This window comes from Choloepus didactylus, chromosome 25, assembly GCF_015220235.1.
Source record: "Choloepus didactylus isolate mChoDid1 chromosome 25, mChoDid1.pri, whole genome shotgun sequence".
NCBI lineage: Eukaryota > Metazoa > Chordata > Mammalia > Pilosa > Megalonychidae > Choloepus > Choloepus didactylus.
The window spans coordinates 3,679,373-3,699,719 of NC_051331.1; the positions used below are offsets into that span (position 1 = coordinate 3,679,373).

The following is a 20,347-nucleotide window of genomic DNA, read 5'->3' on the forward strand; positions in this document are numbered from 1 at the left end:
GGGGGCTGGCCAGGTCTGAGCAAAGCTCTTCACCTCCGCAGCTGGCAATGGCAGATCAATATCCCGATACCCTGCCCCACCTTGCCCCTCGCCTGGGCTAGCTCCGAGAGGTGAGTTCTAAGCTCATCCCCAGGGATCCCCATGGGACTGAGCTCCAGCTGCCTGCAGTGGAAATTTGCTTATTAACATACTCTCAACTGACTTCCTTCCCTTCCTGCCTCACTTTCCCACCTCCCTTCCAGCATTTTCTGAGATCACTCCCCTAATAAAGGACTCCCACTTGACTCAGCTTCTGACCTTCTCTTCTCCCTCTCCTTTCCCTACATCCACGATGACCTCATCTCATGACCTGATTTCCAAACAGGGTCAGATTCACAGGTCCTGGGGTTAGGGTGTGGACATCTTTTTTTTTGGGGGGGGGTGACTATTCATTGCACTACAGAAGATTATGGGGTGCATGCCCCCAGCTTCTCCCACCCTCTGTTGTCATTCCCAGTTCCCCCCACACCTGGGGCTCACCTGCATCCAGAAACTTCCAGAATGAGGTGGCGGGTGCCCCAGCCTGGGCAGTGCCCCTTGGCCAGGAGTCAGATGTCAGAGGTGCTGGGAGGAGGTGACTGCCAGAGCTGCCCATGGGGGTGGCCTGGGGAGCTGGAGGGAGGTGGCCGTGTCCCCTGAGGCAGCTTCCTGGGGCAGGGGTGGGGCCTCACCTGGGTTGTCTTCTCCTGATCTCATGTGCAGCAGCTGGAAAGCCGCTCTTCCTCTCTGAGTCTCATTGTTTAAATCTCTGACATTACTTCGAATTGCCCAATATAATCCCACATGGAGAGCAAGAAGAGTTGTGTAATGTGGTAGTTTGAAGTTGCTTGTGCCCCAAAGAAGGCCAGTTTCTTTTAATCCATTCCTGTGGGTGTAGATCTGTTGTAGGTGGAACCTTTTGGTTAGGTTATTTCAATTGAGATGTGACCCACTTCATTCAAGGTGGATCTTAATTCTCTTACTGGGGTCCTTTATTAGAGGATAAAACACATACAGAAGCTAAGAGATGAAACTAAGAGAAGCTCACGGAAAAAGCCCCAGAGAAGCTGAGAGAAACATCCAGAGAAGTTGAGAGAAAAAGCCACAAATGGAGAAGTCAGAAACCAAAGCAGCAAAATCCAGGAGAGAAGGACTAGTAGACATCGCCATGTGCCTCAGATTGACAGAGCAGCCCAAGCTTGCTGGTAACTGGTCTTCAGAGAAGGTATCATCCTGTTGACGCCTTAATCAGGACATTTTCACAGCATTAGAACTATAAATTTGTAAGTGAATAAATCCCCATCATTAAAAACCAGTCCATTTCTGGCATATTGCATTCCGGCAGCTTTAGCAAACTGAGACATGTACTTTCTCCTGGCCAGAACCCTTCAGATCTTCAGACCTAGATCAGATGGGCTCAAACCCCTTCAAGACCTTTGCAGAGATTTTGGAGACTTTCTAGATTACATTCTCATGGTCTCCTGTTTTTGCTGAGTTAAATAGTTCCACAGACAGCTCAGCATTCCTGCTTCTTGAGATGGAGGACTTTGGCCTCTCTCCTTGATTCCAGCAGCAACACCTCCCCCTAAAAGGCACCTGGGTGTGGGGCAGGCTTTACTGCAGTTGGGGAGTCAGAGGGGGGCAGGGATTTATATCACAAATGGCAGCAAGTTAACCTCGACTGTTAGACATCTCCGTTTCAACCCAACTTACTCCGACCATCCCTTCTGGCCTCCTGGAGTCTCATCATCAGGCTGCTGCTCCCATTCATTCATTCATTCATTCACTCAACAAATGCATTTCAAGTGGTTTCTGTGTGTCAGGTACTGTACTAAGGATGGGTGTATGGAGTTGGCCAAGAGAAACAAGATAATGTGGTTGGTTTCCATCCTCCAGCTCTCAAGTCATGGCCAAGTGGGTGACGCAGACATTAATCACAGAATCACACAAATGAATTTAAAGTATTGCTCTGAGGAGGAGAAGAATGAGGGGTTAGTGCAAGTGTCTCAGAGGACAGGGGGTAAGTGTAGCTGGGGCAGGGGGTTGGGGAGCTAGGGGAGGCTTTCCTGAGGAAGTGGGCTTTGGGTTGAAATCTGGACATTCAGGAGGCATTAACTCTGGGAGAGGATGAGAGAAAAGAAGGGCATGTGCAAAGGTCCTGGGGGCACCGTCTCTGCCCCTTCCTTTCCTACCTGCTGGGGTTCAGACCCCCTCACCTCTCACTTTTTGGTCCTTTGTGGTCTCCCTGCCCCTTGTCACTACCCTCTATCCATCCAGAGCCAGAAAGCTACAGCCCATGGGCCAAATCCAGCCTGCCGCCTCTTTTTATACTGCCCTCGAACTAAGAATGGCTTTTAAATTTTTAAATGGTTGAGAGCAAATCAAAAGAATACCTTTCGTGACATGTAAAATGACAAGAAATCCAAAGTTCAGCACCCATAAATAAAGTTTCATTTGCACACAGACTTACCCACACGTTCATATGACAGCTTTTGTGCTATGACAGCAGAGCTGAATTCTTTTTTTTCTAAAATTCAGTTTTATTGAAATATATTCACATACCATACAATCAATCATCCATGGTATACAATCAACTTTTCACAGTACCATCATATAGTTGTACATTCATCACCACAATCTATTTCTGAACATTTTCCTTACATCAGAAAGAATCAGAATAAGAATAAAAAATAAAAGTAAAAAAAGAACACCCAAACTATCCCCCCATCCCACCCTATTTATCATTTAGTTTTTGTCCCCATTTTTCTACCCACCCATCCACACACTAGACAAAGGGAGTGTCATCTATAAGGTTTTCACAATCACACTGTTCACCCCTTGTAATCTACATTGTTGTACAATCGTCTTCAGGAGTCCAGACTACTGGGTTGGAGTTTGGTAGATTCAGGTATTTACTTCTAGCTATTCCAATACATTAAAACCTAAGAGGTGTTATCTATATAGTGCATAAGAATGTCCACCAGAGTGACCTCTCGACTCCACGTGAAATCTCTCAGCCACTGAAAGTATTGTAAGCTCTTACAGCAGTCAACTCTATTCCAGAGCTGAATTCTTGCAAGAAACCAAATGACCCATAAATCTCAAAATATTGACTATCTATCTGGGCCTCTACAGAAACAGTTTTCTGACCCCTAATCTACAGCCCAGCTCACCAGAGCCTTCTGTTTCCTCCCAGGGACAGATTACAGAGGAGGCAGGTAGACCTGGGATAGTTGAGACCGGGAAGCTGTCCATTTATTTTGTGAAATGGCGCCATCGCCCCCTGGTGGCCATGTCCTCTAACTGTGGCTTTGATTCGTTCAAACCTTTCAGAACTTTCAAGTGGGACAGTCTTCTACCACATCCGGAGAAGTGAACCAGGTATAGTTCTATGTCGCTCTGGTGGAAGGTCTACAGGAACCCCTCTTCTAGCCCAATGGTTTTTTCAAACTCTAAGGGGGATGTAAAAATTTATAATTCAGCATCTGGGATGGATCCTGAGTCTTCATTTCTAAGAGGCTCCTGTTGATGTGATATTGCTGGTTCATGGACCACACTTTGAGTAATGAGGTTCTGCTTTTTCTGCAGAAAGGGGATCAGTAAATATTCTATAATTATTCCAGCCTTCGCAGGTTGTACGGTCTCTATCAAGATCACTCAATTCTGCTGTTGTAGCGTGAAAGCAGTCATAGACGATTTGTAAATGGTGTTCCAACAAAACTTTATTTATGGATGCTAAAATTTGAATTTCCTATTGTTTTCATGTGTCATGAATATTGTTCTTTTGAAATTTTTCCACCATTTAAAAACGTAAATCCATTCATAGCTCACTGCAGGCCCTACAAAAAAAAGGCTTTGGGCTGGATTTGGCCCTCAGGCTGTAGTTTGCAGAACCCTGGTCTAGACATCGTCATTCTAGACAATGTGGTGTGTGGTTAAGATGTGGGGCTTTCCTGAGGAACTGGAGAAAAATGCAGAAATGTTGGATGTCCCCCCCTGGGGAATTACTGATATTCTCACAAACATTGAGGCCTACTAATTTAGTAGGCCGAGCCCTCAGTCTTGGGGCTTGCCCTTATGAAGCTTGTTACTGCAAAGGAGAGGCTAAGCCTACTTATATTTGTGCCTAAGAGTCTCTACCAGAGAACCTCTTTGTTGCTCAGATGTGGTGTCTCTCTCTCTCTAGCTAAGCCAACTCAGCAGGTGAACTCACTGCCGTCCCCTCTACAAGGGACATTAATCCCAGGGGTGTAAATACCCCTGGCAACGTGGGATATGACTCCCACAGATGAGTGTGGACCCAGCATCGTGGGACTGAGAAAGTCTTCTTGACCAAAAAGGGGGAGAGAAATGAAACAAAATAAAGGTTCAGTGGCTGAGAGATTTCAAACGGAGTTGAGGGTCACTCTGGAGGGTATTGTTATGTGCTACATGGATATCCAGTTTTAGTTTTTAGTGTGTTAGAATGGCTAGAGGGAAATACCTGAAGCTGTCAAACTGCAACCCAGTGGCCTTGATTCTTGAAGATGACTGTATAACTATGTAGCTTACACTGTGTGACTGTGTGATTGTGAAAACTTTGTGGCTCACACTCCATTTATCCAAGGTATGGACAGACGAGTAGAAAAATGGTGACAAAAATTAAATGAAAAATAGGGTGGGATGGGGGGATGGAATGTTCTGGGTGTTTTTTTGTTTTGTTTTATTTATTTTTTGTAATAAGTAAAATTGATAGTGGTGATGAATGCACAGCTATATAATGGTATGTGAACAATTGATTATAGACTGTGGATGACTGTAGGGCATGTAATTATATCTCAATAAAACTGTATTAAACAAACAAACAAATAAAACAAAACAACAACAAAAGGTCTGGGGCTCTGAGCCAGGTCCTCTGTTTGAAACTTTGCTAGGACTTATTAATAACTTCCCTTTTGAAGCTTTATCTTCCTTACCTGTAACAAAAGGGGATTATATTGTCTACTTTGTAGGGTTGTTTGAAATTTAATGAGATATTAGAGACAGTTGATTACAGGTTATCAGGAGCCCAGGGGCGAGGGGAGTGGGGCGTTCCTGCTTAATGGGTGCAGAGTTTCTTTTTGAGGTGATGAAGAAGTTTGGGTAACGGATATTGGTGATGATAGCACAATATTGTGACTATAATTAATACCACTGAATTGTATGCTTGAAAGTGGATAAAGGGGGAAATTTTAGGTTGTATATACATTACCAGAATAAAATTAATTAAAAAATCCCATAGAACTGTACAACACAAAGAATGAAACTTGATGTGAACTGTGGACTATAGTTACTAACATAATAACAGTAATATTGGCTAGTCAGTTGTAACAAAGTAACCACATAGATGGAAAGTGCTAATAATAAAGAAAACTGGGTATGTAGGGGGTATGGGAACTTGGTACTTTCTGCATGAGTTTTCTGTAAGCTTACTACTGCTTTAATTAAAAAAAGAAGATAAAAATAAAATGGGAAAATTTCAGTTGCATAAGTGTTACTACAATAAAAATTGTAAAGGCTCTAGTGAGATAACATATACAAAGGGCTTAGCTTCCTTCCAGGCACATGGTAAATTTCAGCTGTCACCATCACTGTTGTCATCGTGTTGATACTCAGCAAAATGAATCGAGGCAGGTTAAATCCCCCATCTTTTCCCCATTTGTAGCCCAGGACACATGAATGTGAGCGGATGTAGCTGAGCGTGGCCTTTGCATGACGCTGTGAACGTCCTCACTCCCTCCTAAACTAACTTCCTGTGCGTTGCCGGCCATGCCGCTGGCTGCTGATCACGTCCGTACAATCGTGTTAGGTTCAGAGTCAGGTGTCGACTGTGGGGGACACAGAGACGTTGGATCTGGTTCTCCAGTTGTGGTCCATGGACTCCCTGCATCAAAGCCTCCAGGAGACCTCATTAGAAGACAGAGTCCAAGGGCCCCACACCAGACCCAGGGAAGGAGAATCCAAGAGAACCAAGTTCCAGAGTCTTTCATGACCCGAGGGGAGGCTGTGGGAGGTCTGGTAATGACAGCGATAGGAACCCAAAGCCGCAAGAGGAGGCCTCCAAAGCAATAGCGAGTGAGCTGCTCTTAGCAGATGCTTTTGAGTCCCTTCCCAGCTCCCCTTGGAAGCTTGGTGAGGTAACTGGTGAATATGTAACCTTCACATATCTTTATCAATATTAGAATGAGAGTAGCCATATAGCCATATATCCCAATGGACTAGTAGTATATACATAGCAATCCTTTAAGCCTGATGCCCCCAGAGAGGGGTAATTTGAAGTCTGCACTGTTACTCTGATCCTCGTGGGGATGATAAATCATGGGCTCCCATAACCACTCCTTCCTTCCTTGTTGCATTGTACTGTAACGATTTATTTAGGTTCTGCTATTCCCCATTAGACTCAACTCCTTTAGGGTAGGGACAGGTGGCATCTCCATGTCCCTAGCAGCCAACAGTGGCCCTGGGATGTGGTAGGTATCTGTCATGGGTGAAAGACATGTTCAAGTGAATATGACCCTGTTCTGGTTTGCTAATGCTGCCATTATGCAAAATACCAGAAATGGATTGGCTTTTATAAAGGGGGTTTATTTGGTTACAAAGTTACAGTTTTAAGGCCATAAAAGTGTCCAAGCTAAGGCATCAGCAATAGGGTACCTTCACAGAAGAATGGCCAATGGCTCATAGCTGGCATCTTTTTCCTTTGCTCCCAGGTTGTGTTTCAAAATGGCTTTCTCCCAGGATGTTTCTCTCTAGGCATCTGGGGATATTCTCTTAGTTTCTTGCAGGCAAACTCTGGAGTAGCAAAAGTCTACTTTCAACAGCTGTCTTCAAAATGTCTCTCTTGGCTGCAGCGAACATCAGGGGTTCATGACTCCAAGCATCTCTGAGCTAAGTCAGCTAGTGTCTGGGTCTGTGCCAGCATTTTTAAAGGACTCTAATGATTAAATCAAGACCCATGCTGAATGGGCAGGGCTGCACTTCCATGGAAATGATCTAATCAGAGTTGTCACCTACAGTTGGGTGGGTCACATCTCCATGGAAACAACTTAATCCAATATTCCAACCTAATCAACACTAATATGTCTGCCCCCACAAGATTGCATTGAAGAACATGGAGTTTTGGGGGACATAACACATCCAAACCAACACAGACCCTATGTTGAAATAATGTCTTTGGAGATGTGATTAATTGAGATGAAACCAAATTGGAGCAGGATGAGTCCTAAATCCAACACCACTGGTGTCCTTATAGGAAGAGGAAATTTGGACACAAGGACAGACAGGGGAGAAGGCTACGTGGTGAAAAGGGGGCAGAAATTGGGGTGACATGCCTATAAGCCAAGGAAGGCCAAAGATGGTGGCAAGCAAACACTGGAAGAGGGAAGGAAGGAGCCCGGCCCCACTGAGACCTTGGTGTTGTACTTCTGGCCTCCAGAATGGTGAGAGAATAAATTTCTGTTGTTTGAAGCCACCCAGTTTGTGGTGTTTTGTTACCACAGCCCCAGGGAATAAGGCAGCACCCAGTGACTTTCCTGGTCTAGGACCGAGAGGAAGCCACTCTGCTGAAGAGCTTCCCCAGGGCCATCTTCATATCCTCGTTCCTTAGGCTATAGATAAAGGGGTTCAGCATGGGGATGACCACCCCACACATCAGGGCAGCTGCTTTGTCTTTCTGAGAAGAGGTGGGAGATGCGGGCTGCAAGTACACGGCAAAGATGGTCCCGTAGAAGAGTGACACCACGGTGAGGTGTGAGCCACAAGTGGAGAAGGCTTTCCACTTCCCCCGAACAGAGGGAATCTTCAAGATAGCCCAGAAAATGCAGACATAAGAGAGGAGGATGCATGACAGTGGGCTGATACCCAGGACGACACTAAAAGCAAAGATGACCAACTCGTTGATGTGCGTGTCTGAGCAGGAGATTTTCAGCAGGGGCATGAGGTCACAGAAGAAGTGGGGGATTTCAGAGCCAGCTCCGAAGGTGAGTTGAGCCATGAGACAGGTGTGTACCAGCGACTGGAGGTTGGTGACCACCCACGGCCCCACCACCAGCAGCCCACACACACGGGGGCTCATGATGACCGAGTAGCGCAGTGGGTGGACAATGGCCATGAACCGGTCAATGGCCATCATGGCAAGGAGGAAGCTGTCCATGGTGCCAAACAGGTGGAAGGCGTACATCTGGGCAAGGCAGCCCGCAAAGGGGATGGCTCTGTTCTGGGTCTGGATGTTGACCAGCATTTTGGGGACGGTGGTGGAGGAGAGGAAGATGTCAATGAGGGACAGGTTGGAGAGGAAGAAGTACATGGGCATGTGAAGGTGGGAGTCTGTGATATTGGCCAGGATGATGAGAAGGTTCCCAAAGACGGTGACCAGGTACATGGACAGGAAGAGACCAAACAGGAATGTGTGATGCTCTGGCTTTTCTGAGAGCCCCAGGAGGAGGAATTCCAAGACTGCTGTTTGGTTTTCTGGTTCCATGTCCAACCGTGTCTACTGGGAAAAATGAGAATAAAATGAAGGAGGTGTTAGAGATGAGATTCTGGTACGAGTTTTCCACTGAGCCCTGCAGGGTTTTGTGAAAATACATGGAATCCTTTTTCTTAAGCCTTCTTCATTGGGTGTCTTTCCCCCAAACCAAGCCATCCATGCCTGAGAGAGTATCTCAAAGACCCAACTTAGTTGTTTATAGCTAACCTGGATGTGGTTTATAAACACTGTTGTTCCACTTTGGTGGAGAAAAGCTTCACAGAAAACCAAATCAAGCCTGATATGGTAAATGAGAACTTGGTCATCTATTTTTTTCCCCTTCCCTCTTTCCATTTTAACTTCCCTCTTTTCTTTCCTCCCTCCCTCCCTCCCTTTCATCCTTCCATCAATATCATACAATTTTAGCATCAATTTTGTGTTAAGGACTAGGGATATAGAGATGATAAACACTCTATCTCTGCTTTCAGTGAATCCCCAATTTATCGGAGGCACCTCATGGTCATTGTCGGAGACACCCTCTGGCTCGTAATTGCAACCGGTATTGAAAAAGCATTTTTCAATTTGCACGGGAACATAAGTGTGATACAAACACACTTCTCACATTTTAGTTTATGTTACTTATGTGAATTTATTCACCAAGCTTTGATGAGGACATTGACTTCTGAGTATGGACCCATTGATGGGGAATCAGCATTGGCTTTCCTGCCTGGGTCATATGCACAAATCACGAGTTCCAGTTTGTTTTATTAATGTGGAACAAAAATTAAGACTCTTTGCAAAACAATCTGGGCACAGGGTCCTCTTACAATTTTACACCCAAATTGTTTTCAATTTTCTTGCTCACATATGACAGCAATTTTTTTGCAGGGATTCCTCTCTATTAAGTCTTTCCAAAGAATTCAAGTTGGATTTCATAAAACCATATTTGTCCCCCTCCCTCCACCCATCCCTTCCTTCCTTCCTTCCTTCCTTCCTTCCTTCCTTCCTTCCTTCCTTCCTTCCTTCCTTCTTCCCTCTCTCCTTCCTTCCCTCCCTCCCTCCTTCTTTCTCCTCCACCTTCTCCACCTCCTTCTTTCTCTCCCCCCCGCCCCTTGCTGTCTCTTGCAGTTCCTTAGTTTGCATATTACTCGATTAAATGATATAAATTGCAGCAGCTACTACAACCAGCATGATATCACAATCAGGCTTGGGATCACTTAAAATGACTCAACTCCACCGGTAAGAGCAGAGATGATTGGGCGAGCTAGCGAGAAACCTGCTGGCTGAATGTTCAGCAGGCTGTGGAGGGCAGTCGATACATTTTCAGAGGAAATGGAGATCAGGGATGAAACCAACAAGTTGGTTAGGTGGAGGATTTAAATAGAGCTTTTATGGTAAAAACATGAAAATCTGGAGCTTTATAGCTAATGGCATTTTGGAAGCATATTTTGCCACCAGCAGTGCCTTGCAGGAAAACATTTTAATGTTCTAGACAAGCCATCGATGTCAATTGAAACAGTTAAACAGTAAAAGATACATTGTTATATTATACCAAACAGTTGTTTAAAAAGGCTTGTTCAAAATAAAAATCTGATTTTTCTGTAAATTTACAACTACTCTAATTTTAAAAAAAGAGTGTGTGTGTGTGTGTGTGTGTGGAATCTGAGACACAGCCCAGACTGTTTAAACACAAGTTGTTTCCATAAACATGACAAAAATGTGCTTAAATGCCTACTTGGTGGAAAGCAGAGTCTGCTATATTCTTATTTCTGCAGTTGATATGATGACAAGAAAAGCAAGCTTATAAAATAACATTCTGATATGAACTACTAGAAAAAATTGCAACTCAACGTGATGTAGACTTAAGAGCGAGGTTCAAAGAAATACAAGCCCTTAGGCAGGTTCTGATAATATTCTCATTTACCCATTTTAAAGCTAATTTGTTGACTGTGGTTTTATTTCTCCATCTATTTAAAAATAAATCTTTAGTTTATCCTAAGCCATTTGGAATCAGGGGCTGCTGTTGGACTTTTCTCTGCATTTGATACGGCACTTTGGGACTTAGGGACCACTTGGAGTCAAAAGCTTTTTATTGCATTCATATAAAACCAACGAAAGCCTAGCTGCATTTGCCCTTCTAAGTGTGTGTATTCAGTCTCCATTTCACTTAATGAGCATTTATGAAGAACTTACAGGTGCCAGACACTATCAATTTCTTTTTTTTTTAACTTTTGATTTGAAATAATTTCAAACTTACAGGACAGTGACAAAAATAGTGCAAATCCCACACGGAGAACTCCAACATATCCTGCCACCAACATCCAAATCAACAAATTTTAGCATTTTGCCATCTTTACCATATTATTCTTTCATCCGTCTATCATCTATCTATCTATCTATCTATCTATCTATCTATCTATCTATCTATCTATCTAAACATCTATCATCTGTATCTATTTTATCTACCTACCTACCCACCTGCCATCTTTCTACATCTCACTATCATCTATTTCTCTATCCATCCTCCATCCATCCATCCATCCATCCAACCATTTTCTGAACATTTGGAGTAGGTTGAAAGCATCACACTCCTACTATTAATTTCTTGCATGATAAATAGATGGTAGAGAAAGAAAGGAACACCATGGCTCAACACACCAAATCTTCATAAAACCTTCGTTTTATCTCTTTCCAGCTAAGAGAGGACTTTTCTTTGCTTAGCTCATTTCTTACCTGGCTTGCTCCCCATCTTTAAGACCAATGGCTGACACGAACATCCAGAGAAATTTAATGACATTATCTGTAATGTGTTGAGCCGCTTGGGAGTCCATTTCTTTATGTATCATTCTCATTAGACGGGGTATGAGAGATTCCAGGGGCACCTGGCTATATTTTAACTTTCTTGTACTCCATCGCCCAAATGTGCAACTTACCCTCATTTATGGGTAAGGCATTTCAAAGCTCAACTTTGTGCTGTTAACATTTGATTGCAAGTATTTAATATTCTTACCTCCCTGTCTTCTACAGAACTCTGGTCTCCAGAAAGATTTCGGGGGGTGAGGGGTGGAGTGGGAAGAAAATGGGAGGAGGAAGGAGAACCTATGGACAGATCTGTGTAAGAAAGGATAGGGGTGACCCTAAGGTGTTGCGCGTATGGGGAAGAGATTTGAATGGCTGCTGTGAGGAATTGGACACTCAGAGGCAGGAGAGGGGGTGGAAAGGGGGCTTTTAGGAAGATTCACAATATAATCTCCTTCTTGGTAACCTCAGAATGCCTTCATCAAAGCCCCATTATACTTTGCAAGGCATTTTAGAGCTGGATTTGAGATTTTTGAAACATGACACTTGGTTTCCCTGGGCTGCACATACTACTGTGGTTTCCTTTCTGGCAACAAATTTGCAACAGCTCTCAGTTGTTGCCAAGAAGTCTTCCAGTTGCTTCAAAGCAAGGTTCCTAACCTTGAATGTGAAGCTGAGTCACCTGGAAGACTCTTTAAAACACAGATAGCGGGGCTCCACCTCCAGTGCCTCAAGATGGTTGGGGTGGGGTCTGAGAATCTGCATTTCCTGAAAGCTCTCAGGGGATGTTGATACATTGGTCTGGGGACCCATGCTTGGGGAACCCCTGCAGTGCAGAAACCTGCTTTTCAGTATCTCTTCCATTTTCTCAGGTGTCCTTTAACCATAGACCCTCCACCCTACCCTGCCTCAGGGTTTGTCTGTATACCCCACTGAGGCTACTGTGGCCAGAGATCCCACTTTGTTCACCTGGGCTAGAATTGGTCTCAGATCTTTCCTGCCCCCTTCCAGCAAAGAAGCTCCTCTCCCTCAGTCACTCCAGCTCACTCTCCATCCCAATCCCTCACGAGCTCACCAGGATGGTATCACCAAGACTCCTTCTCCACTGGCCACCAGAGGATGCTGAAGTCAGCCACTAAGCCCCAGGAAGGGCATGTGGAGACCACCTACCCATGATGGCTGGCTGGCTGAAGAAATCTGATGTCAAGAGTCCCCCAAACAAGCCTGGGGCAGGTGAGTAGGGTACCAGGGATACAGCAAGATATTTGCAGCTTGGGGGCTCTTGGGGACTCCATTCCCAGGACTCCTTGTTAGTGAAGAGGGTGCTAATTATTTCATTTCTCCTTTTGCCCCTTGTGACCTGTTCTCTGGGGTGTGTGTGATTTGGGATGGTGGGATGGGTGAGAAGATGGAGTTTTCACTAGGGACTCATTCTCTCCAGGAAATCCCTGCATCCCCCCAACATGCTTCCCCTCCCAGCTCAGGGTGAGCCTCATGGCAATTCCTGGGCAGGTGGTCTTGTGGTCCAAATTCTAAGTAGGGCATCCAGAAGCCTGAATCTGCGATGTCCATTAATTCCACCATGATGACAACTCCAGGAGAGCAGGGGATATATACTGTTCTACTCACCTAGGGAAGCCCCTGGCAAGTAATAAACCATCAATAAGAACACACTGAAGGGAGGCGGGGCAAGATGGCAGACTGGTGAGCTGTATGTTTTAGTTACTCCTCCAGGAAAGTAGGTAGAAAGCCAGGAACTGCGTGGACTGGACACCACAGAGCAATCTGACTTTGGGCATACTTCATACAACACTCATGGAACTGCTGAGATCAGCGAAATCTGTAAGTTTTTGCGGCCAGGGGACCCGCGCCCCTCCCTGCCAGGCTCAGTCCCGGGGGAGGAGGGGCTGTCAGCTCCGGGAAGGAGAAGGGAGAACTGCAGTGGCAGCCCTTATCAGAAACTCATTCTACTGATTCAAACTCCAACCATAGATAGACTGAGACCAGACACCAGAGAATCTGAGAGCAGCCAGCCCAGCAGAGAGGAGACAGGCATTGAAAAAAAACAACACGAAAAACTCCAAAATAAAAGCGGAGGATTTTTGGAGTTCTGGTGAACATAGAAGGGGGAAGGGCAGAGCTCAGGCCTGAGCCCAGGCCCTGAGGCGCATATGCAAATCCCGAAGAAAAGCTGATCTCTCTGCCCTGTGGACCTTTCCTTAATGGCCCTGGTTGCTTTGTCTCTTAGCATTTCAATAACCCATTAGATCTCTGAGGAGGGCCCCCCTTTTTTTTTTTTTTTTTTAATCCTTTTTTCTTTTTCTAAAACATTTACTCTAAGAAGCCCAATACAGAAAGCTTCAAAGACTTGCTATTTGGGCAGGTCAAGTCAAGAGCAGAACTAGGAGAGCTCTGAGACAAAACGCAATAATCCAGTGGCTGAGAAAATTCACTAAACACCACAACTTCCCAAGAAAAGGGGGGTGTCTGCTCACAGCCATCATCCTGGTGGACAGGAAACACTCCTGCCCATCGCCAGCCCCATAGCCCAGAACTGCCCCAGACAACACAGTGTGACGGAAGTGCTTCAAATAACAGGCACACACCACAAAACTGGGCGTGGACATTAGCCTTCCCTGCAACCTCAGCTGATTGTCCCAGAGTTGGGAAGGTAGAGCAGTGTGAATTAACAAAGCCCCATTCAGCCATCATTTCAGCAGACTGGGAGCCTCCCTACACAGCCCAGCAGCCCAGAACTGCCCTGGGGGGACGGCACTCACCTGTGACATAGCACAGTCATCCCTCAACAGAGGACCCAGGGTGCACGGCCTGGAAGAGGGGCCCACCTGCAAGTCTCAGGAGCCATACGCCAATACCAAGAACTTGTGGGTCAGTGGCAGAGACAAACTGTGGCAGGACTGAACTGAAGGATTAGACTATTGCAGCAGCTTTAAAACTCTAGGATCACCAGGGAGATTTGATTGTTAGAGCCACCCCCCCCTCCCTGACTGCCCAGAAACACGCCCCATACACAGGGCAGGCAACACCAACTACACACGCAAGCTTGGTACACCAATTGGACCCCACAAGACTCACTCCCCCACTCACCAAAAAGGCTAAGCAGGGGAGAACTGGCTGTGGAGAACAGGTGGCTCGTGGACGCCACCTGCTGGTTAGTTAGAGAAAGTGTACTCCACGAAGCTGTAGATCTGATAAATTAGAGATAAGGACTTCAATTGGTCTACAAATCCTAAAAGAACCCTATCAAGTTCAGCAAATGCCACGAGGCCAAAAACAACAGAAAATTATAAAGCTTATGAAAAAACCAGATGATATGGATAACCCAAGCCCAAGCACCCAAATCAAAAGACCAGAAGAGACACAGCACCTAGAGCAGCTACTCAAAGAACTAAAGATGAACAATGAGACCATAGTACGGGAGATAAAGGAAATCAAGAAGACCCTAGAAGAGCATAAAGAAGACATTGCAAGACTAAATAAAAAAATGGATGATCTTATGGAAATTAAAGAAACTGTTGACCAAATTAAAAAGATTCTGGACACTCATAGTACAAGACTAGAGGAAGTTGAACAATGAATCAGTGACCTGGAAGATGACAGAATGGAAAATGAAAGCATAAAAGAAAGAATGGGGAAAAAAAATTGAAAAAACTCGAAATGGACCTCAGGGATATGATAGATAATATGAAACGTCCGAATATAAGACTCATTGGTGTCCCAGAAGGGGAAGAAAAGGGTAAAGGTCTAGGAAGAGTATTCAAAGAAATTGTTGGGGAAAACTTCCCAAATCTTCTAAACAACATAAACACACAAATCATAAATGCTCAGCGAACTCCAAATAGAATAAATCCAAATAAACCCACTCCGAGACTTATAGTGATCACACTATCAAACACAGAAGAGAAAGAGCAAGTTCTGAAAGCAGCAAGAGTAAAGCAATTCACCACATACAAAGGAAACAGCATAAGACTAAGTAGTGACTACTCAGCAGCCACCATGGAGGCGAGAAGGCAGTGGCACGATATATTTAAAATTCTGAGTGAGAAAAATTTCCAACCAAGAATACTTTATCCAGCAAAGCTCTCCTTCAAATTTGAGGGAGAGCTTAAATTTTTCACAGACAAACAAATGCTGAGAGAATTTGCTAACAAGAGACCTGCCCTACTGGGGATACTCAAGGGAGCCCTACAGACAGAGAAACAAAGAAAGGACAGAGAGGCTTGGAGAAAGGTTCAGTACTAAAGAGATTCGGTATGGGTACAATAAAGGATATTAATAGACAGAGGGGAAAAATATGACAAACATAAACCAAAGGGTAAGATGGCTGATTCAAGAAATGCCTTCACGGTTATAACGTTGAATGTAAATGGATTAAACTCCCCAATTAAAAGATATAGATTCGCAGAATGGATCAAAAAAAATGAACCATCAATATGGTGCATACAAGAGACTCATCTTAGACACAGGGACACAAAGAAACTGAAAGTGAAAGGATGGAAAAAAATATTTCATGCAAGCTACAGCCAAAAGAAAGCAGGTGTAGCAATATTAATCTCAGATAAAATAGACTTCAAATGCAGGGATGTTTTGAGAGACAAAGAAGGCCACTACGTACTAATAAAAGGGGCAATTCAGCAAGAAGAAATAACAATCGTAAATGTCTATGCACCCAACCAAGGTGCCACAAAATACATGAGAGAAAAACTGGCAAAACTAAAGGAAGCAATTGATGTTTCCACAATAATTGTGGGAGACTTCAACACATCACTCTCTCCTATAGATAGATCAACCAGACAGAAGACCAATAAGGAAATTGAAAACCTAAACAATCTGATAAATGAATTAGATTTAACAGACATATACAGGACATTACATCCCAAATCACCAGGATACACATACTTTTCTAGTGCTCATGGAACTTTCTCCAGAATAGATCATATGCTGGGACATAAAACAAGCCTCAATAAATTTAAAAAGATTGAAATTATTCAAAGCACACTCTCTGACCACAATGGAATACAATTAGAAGTCAATAACCATCAGAGACTTAGAAAATTCACAAATACCTGGAGGTTAAACAACACACTCCTAAACAATCAGTGGGTTAAAGAAGAAATAGCAAGAGAAATTGCTAAATATATAGAGACGAATGAAAATGAGAACACAACATACCAAAACCTATGGGATGCAGCAAAAGCAGTGCTAAGGGGGAAATTTATAGCACTAAACGCATATATTAAAAAGGAAGAAAGAGCCAAAATCAAAGAACTAATGGATCAACTGAAGAAGCTAGAAAATGAACAGCAAACCAATCCTAAACCAAGGAGAAGAAAAGAAATAACAAGGATTAAAGCAGAAATAAATGACATAGAGAACAAAAAAACAATAGAGAGGATAAATATCACCAAAAGTTGGTTCTTTGAGAAGATCAACAAGATTGACAAGCCCCTAGCTAGACTGACAAAATCAAAAAGAGAGAAGACCCATATAAACAAAATAATGAATGAAAAAGGTGACATAACTGCAGATCCTGAAGAAATTAAAAAAAATTATAAGAGGATACTATGAACAACTGTATGGCAACAAACTGGATAATGTAGAGGAAATGGACAATTTCCTGGAAACATATGAACAACCTAGACTGACCAGAGAAGAAATAGAAGACCTCAACCAACCCATCACAAGCAAAGAGATCCAATCAGTCATCAAAAATCTTCCCACAAATAAATGCCCAGGGCCAGATGGCTTCACAGGGGAATTCTACCACACTTTCCAGAAAGAACTGACACCAATCTTACTCAAACTCTTTCAAAACATTGAAGAAAATGGAACACTACCTAACTCATTTTATGAAGCTAACATCAATCTAATACCAAAACCAGGCAAAGATGCTACAAAAAAGGAAAACTACCAGCCAATCTCCCTAATGAATATAGATGCAAAAATCCTCAACAAAATACTTGCAAATCGAATCCAAAGACACATTGAAAAGATCATACACCATGACCAAGTGGGGTTTATTCCAGGCATGCAAGGATGGTTCAACATAAGAAAATCAATCAATGTATTACAACACATTAACAAGTCAAAAGGGAAAAATCAATTGATCATCTCAATAGATGCTGAAAAAGCATTTGACAAAATCCAACATCCGTTTTTGATAAAAACACTTCAAAAGGTAGGAATTGAAGGAAACTTCCTCAACATGATAAAGAGCATATATGAAAAACCCACAGCCAGCATAGTACTCAATGGTGAGAGACTGAAAGCCTTCCCTCTAAGATCAGGAACAAGACAAGGATGCCCGCTATCACCACTGTTATTCAACATTGTGCTGGAAGTGCTAGCCAGGGCAATCCGGCAAGACAAAGAAATAAAAGGCATCCAAATTGGAAAAGAAGAAGTAAAACTGTCATTGTTTGCAGATGATATGATCTTATATCTAGAAAACCCTGAGAAATCGACGATACAGCTACTAGAGCTAATAAACAAATTTAGCAAAGTAGCGGGATACAAGGTTAATACACATAAGTCAGTAATGTTTCTATATGCTAGAAATGAACAAACTGAAGAGACACTCAAGAAAAAGATACCATTTTCAATAGCAACTAAAAAAATCAAGTACCTAGGAATAAACTTAACCAAAGATGTAAAAGACCTATACAAAGAAAACTACATAACTCTACTAAAAGAAATAGAAGTGGACCTTAAAAGATGGAAAAATATTCCATGTTCATGGATAGGAAGACTAAATGTCATTAAGATGTCAATTCTACCCAAACTCATCTACAGATTCAATGCAATCCCAATCAAAATTCCAACAACCTACTTTGCAGACCTGGAAAAGCTAGTTATCAAATTTATTTGGAAAGGGAAGATGCCTCGAATTGCTAAAGACACTCTAAAAAAGAAAAACGAAGTGGGAGGACTTACACTCCCTGACTTTGAAGCTTATTATAAAGCCACAGTTGCCAAAACAGCATGGTACTGGCACAAAGATAGACATATAGATCAATGGAATCGAATTGAGAATTCGGAGACAGACCCTCAGATCTATGGCCGACTGATCTTTGATAAGGCCCCCAAAGTCACTGAACTGAGTCATAATGGTCTTTTCAACAAATGGGGCTGGGAGAGTTGGATATCCATATCCAAAAGAATGAAAGAGGACCCCTACCTCACCCCCTACACAAAAATTAACTCAAAATGGACCAAAGATCTCAATATAAAAGAAAGTACCATAAAACTCCTAGAAGATAATGTAGGAAAACATCTTCAAGACCTTGTATTAGGCGGCCACTTCCTAGACTTTACACCCAAAGCACAAGCAACAAAAGAGAAAATGGATAAATGGGAACTCCTCAAGCTTAGAAGTTTCTGCACCTCAAAGGAATTTCTCAAAAAGGTAAAGAGGCAGCCAACTCAATGGGAAAAAATTTTTGGAAACCATGTATCTGACAAAAGACTGATATCTTGCATATATAAAGAAATCCTACAACTCAATGACAATAGTACAGACGGCCCAATTATAAAATGGGCAAAAGATATGAAAATACAGTTCTCTGAAGAGGAAATACAAATGGCCAAGAAACACATGAAAAAATGTTCAGCTTCACTAGCTATTAGAGAGATGCAAATTAAGACCACAATGAGATACCATCTAACACCGGTTAGAATGGCTGCCATTAAACAAACAGGAAACTACAAATGCTGGAGGGGATGTGGAGAAATTGGAACTCTTATTCACTGTTGGTGGGACTGTATAATGGTTCAGCCACTCTGGAAGTCAGTCTGGCAGTTCCTTAGAAAACTAGATATAGAGTTACCATTCGATCCAGCGATTGCACTTCTCGGTATATACCCGGAAGATCGGAGAGCAGTGACACGAACAGATATCTGCACGCCAATGTTCATAGCAGCATTATTCACAATTGCCAAGAGATGGAAACAACCCAAATGTCCTTCAACAGATGAGTGGATAAATAAAATGTGGTATATACACACGATGGAATACTACACGGCAGTAAGAAGGAACGATCTCGTGAAACATATGACAACATGGATGAACCTTGAGGACATAATGCTAAGCGAAATAAGCCAGGCACAAAAAGAGAAATATTATATGCTACCACTAATGTGAACTTTGAAAAATGTAAAACAAATGGCTTATAATGTAGAATGTAGGGGAACTAGCAATAGAGAGCAATTAAGGAAGGGGGAACAATAATCCAAGAAGAACAGATAAGCTATTTAACGTTCTGGGGATGCCCAGGAATGACTATGGTCTGTTAATTTCTGATGGATATAGTAGGAGCAAGTTCACAGAAATGTTGCTATATTAGGTAACTTTCTTGGGGTAAAGTAGGAACATGTTGGAAGTTAAGCAGTTATCTTAGGTTAGTTGTCTTTTTCTTACTCCCTTGGTATGGTCTCTTTGAAATGTTCTTTTATTGTATGTTTGTTTTCTTTTTAACTTTTTTTTCATACAGTTGATTTAAAAAAGAAGGGAAAGTTAAAAAAAAAAACACAAGGAAAAAAAAAGATGTAGTGCCCCCTTGAGGAGCCTGTGGAGAATGCAGGGGTATTCGCCTACCCCACCTCCATGGTTGCTAACATGACCAGAGACATAGGGGACTGGTGGTTTGACGGGTTGGGCCCTCTACCACAGGTTTTACCCTTGGGAAGATGGTTGCTGCAAAGGAGAGGCTAGGCCTCCCTATGGTTGTGCCTAAGAGCCTCCTCCCGAATGCCTCTTTGTTGCTCAGATGTGGCCCTCTCTCTCTAGCTAAGCCAACTTAAAAGGTGAAATCACTGCCCTCCCCCCTACGTGGGATCAGACACCCAGGGGAGTGAATCTCCCTGGCAACGTGGAATATGACTCCCAGGGAGGAATGTAGACCTGGCATCGTGGGACGGAGAACATCTTCTTGACCAAAAGGGGGATGTGAAAGGAAATGAAATAAGCTTCAGTGGCAGAGAGACTCCAAAACGAGCCGAGAGATCACTCTGGTGGGCACTCTTATG

General features: G+C 43.2%; 1 protein-coding gene across 1 annotated transcript; it reads right to left on the reverse strand.

Annotated features, from left to right (window-relative positions):
- Positions 1 to 7,573: 7,573 nt before the first annotated feature.
- LOC119520640 (olfactory receptor 1I1) lies at positions 7,574 to 8,515 on the reverse strand. Its single transcript, XM_037818636.1, has one exon. It carries the CDS (start codon positions 8,513 to 8,515, stop codon positions 7,574 to 7,576), a length of 942 nt encoding a protein of 313 aa, XP_037674564.1.
- Between the last annotated feature and the right edge of the window lie 11,832 nt (positions 8,516 to 20,347).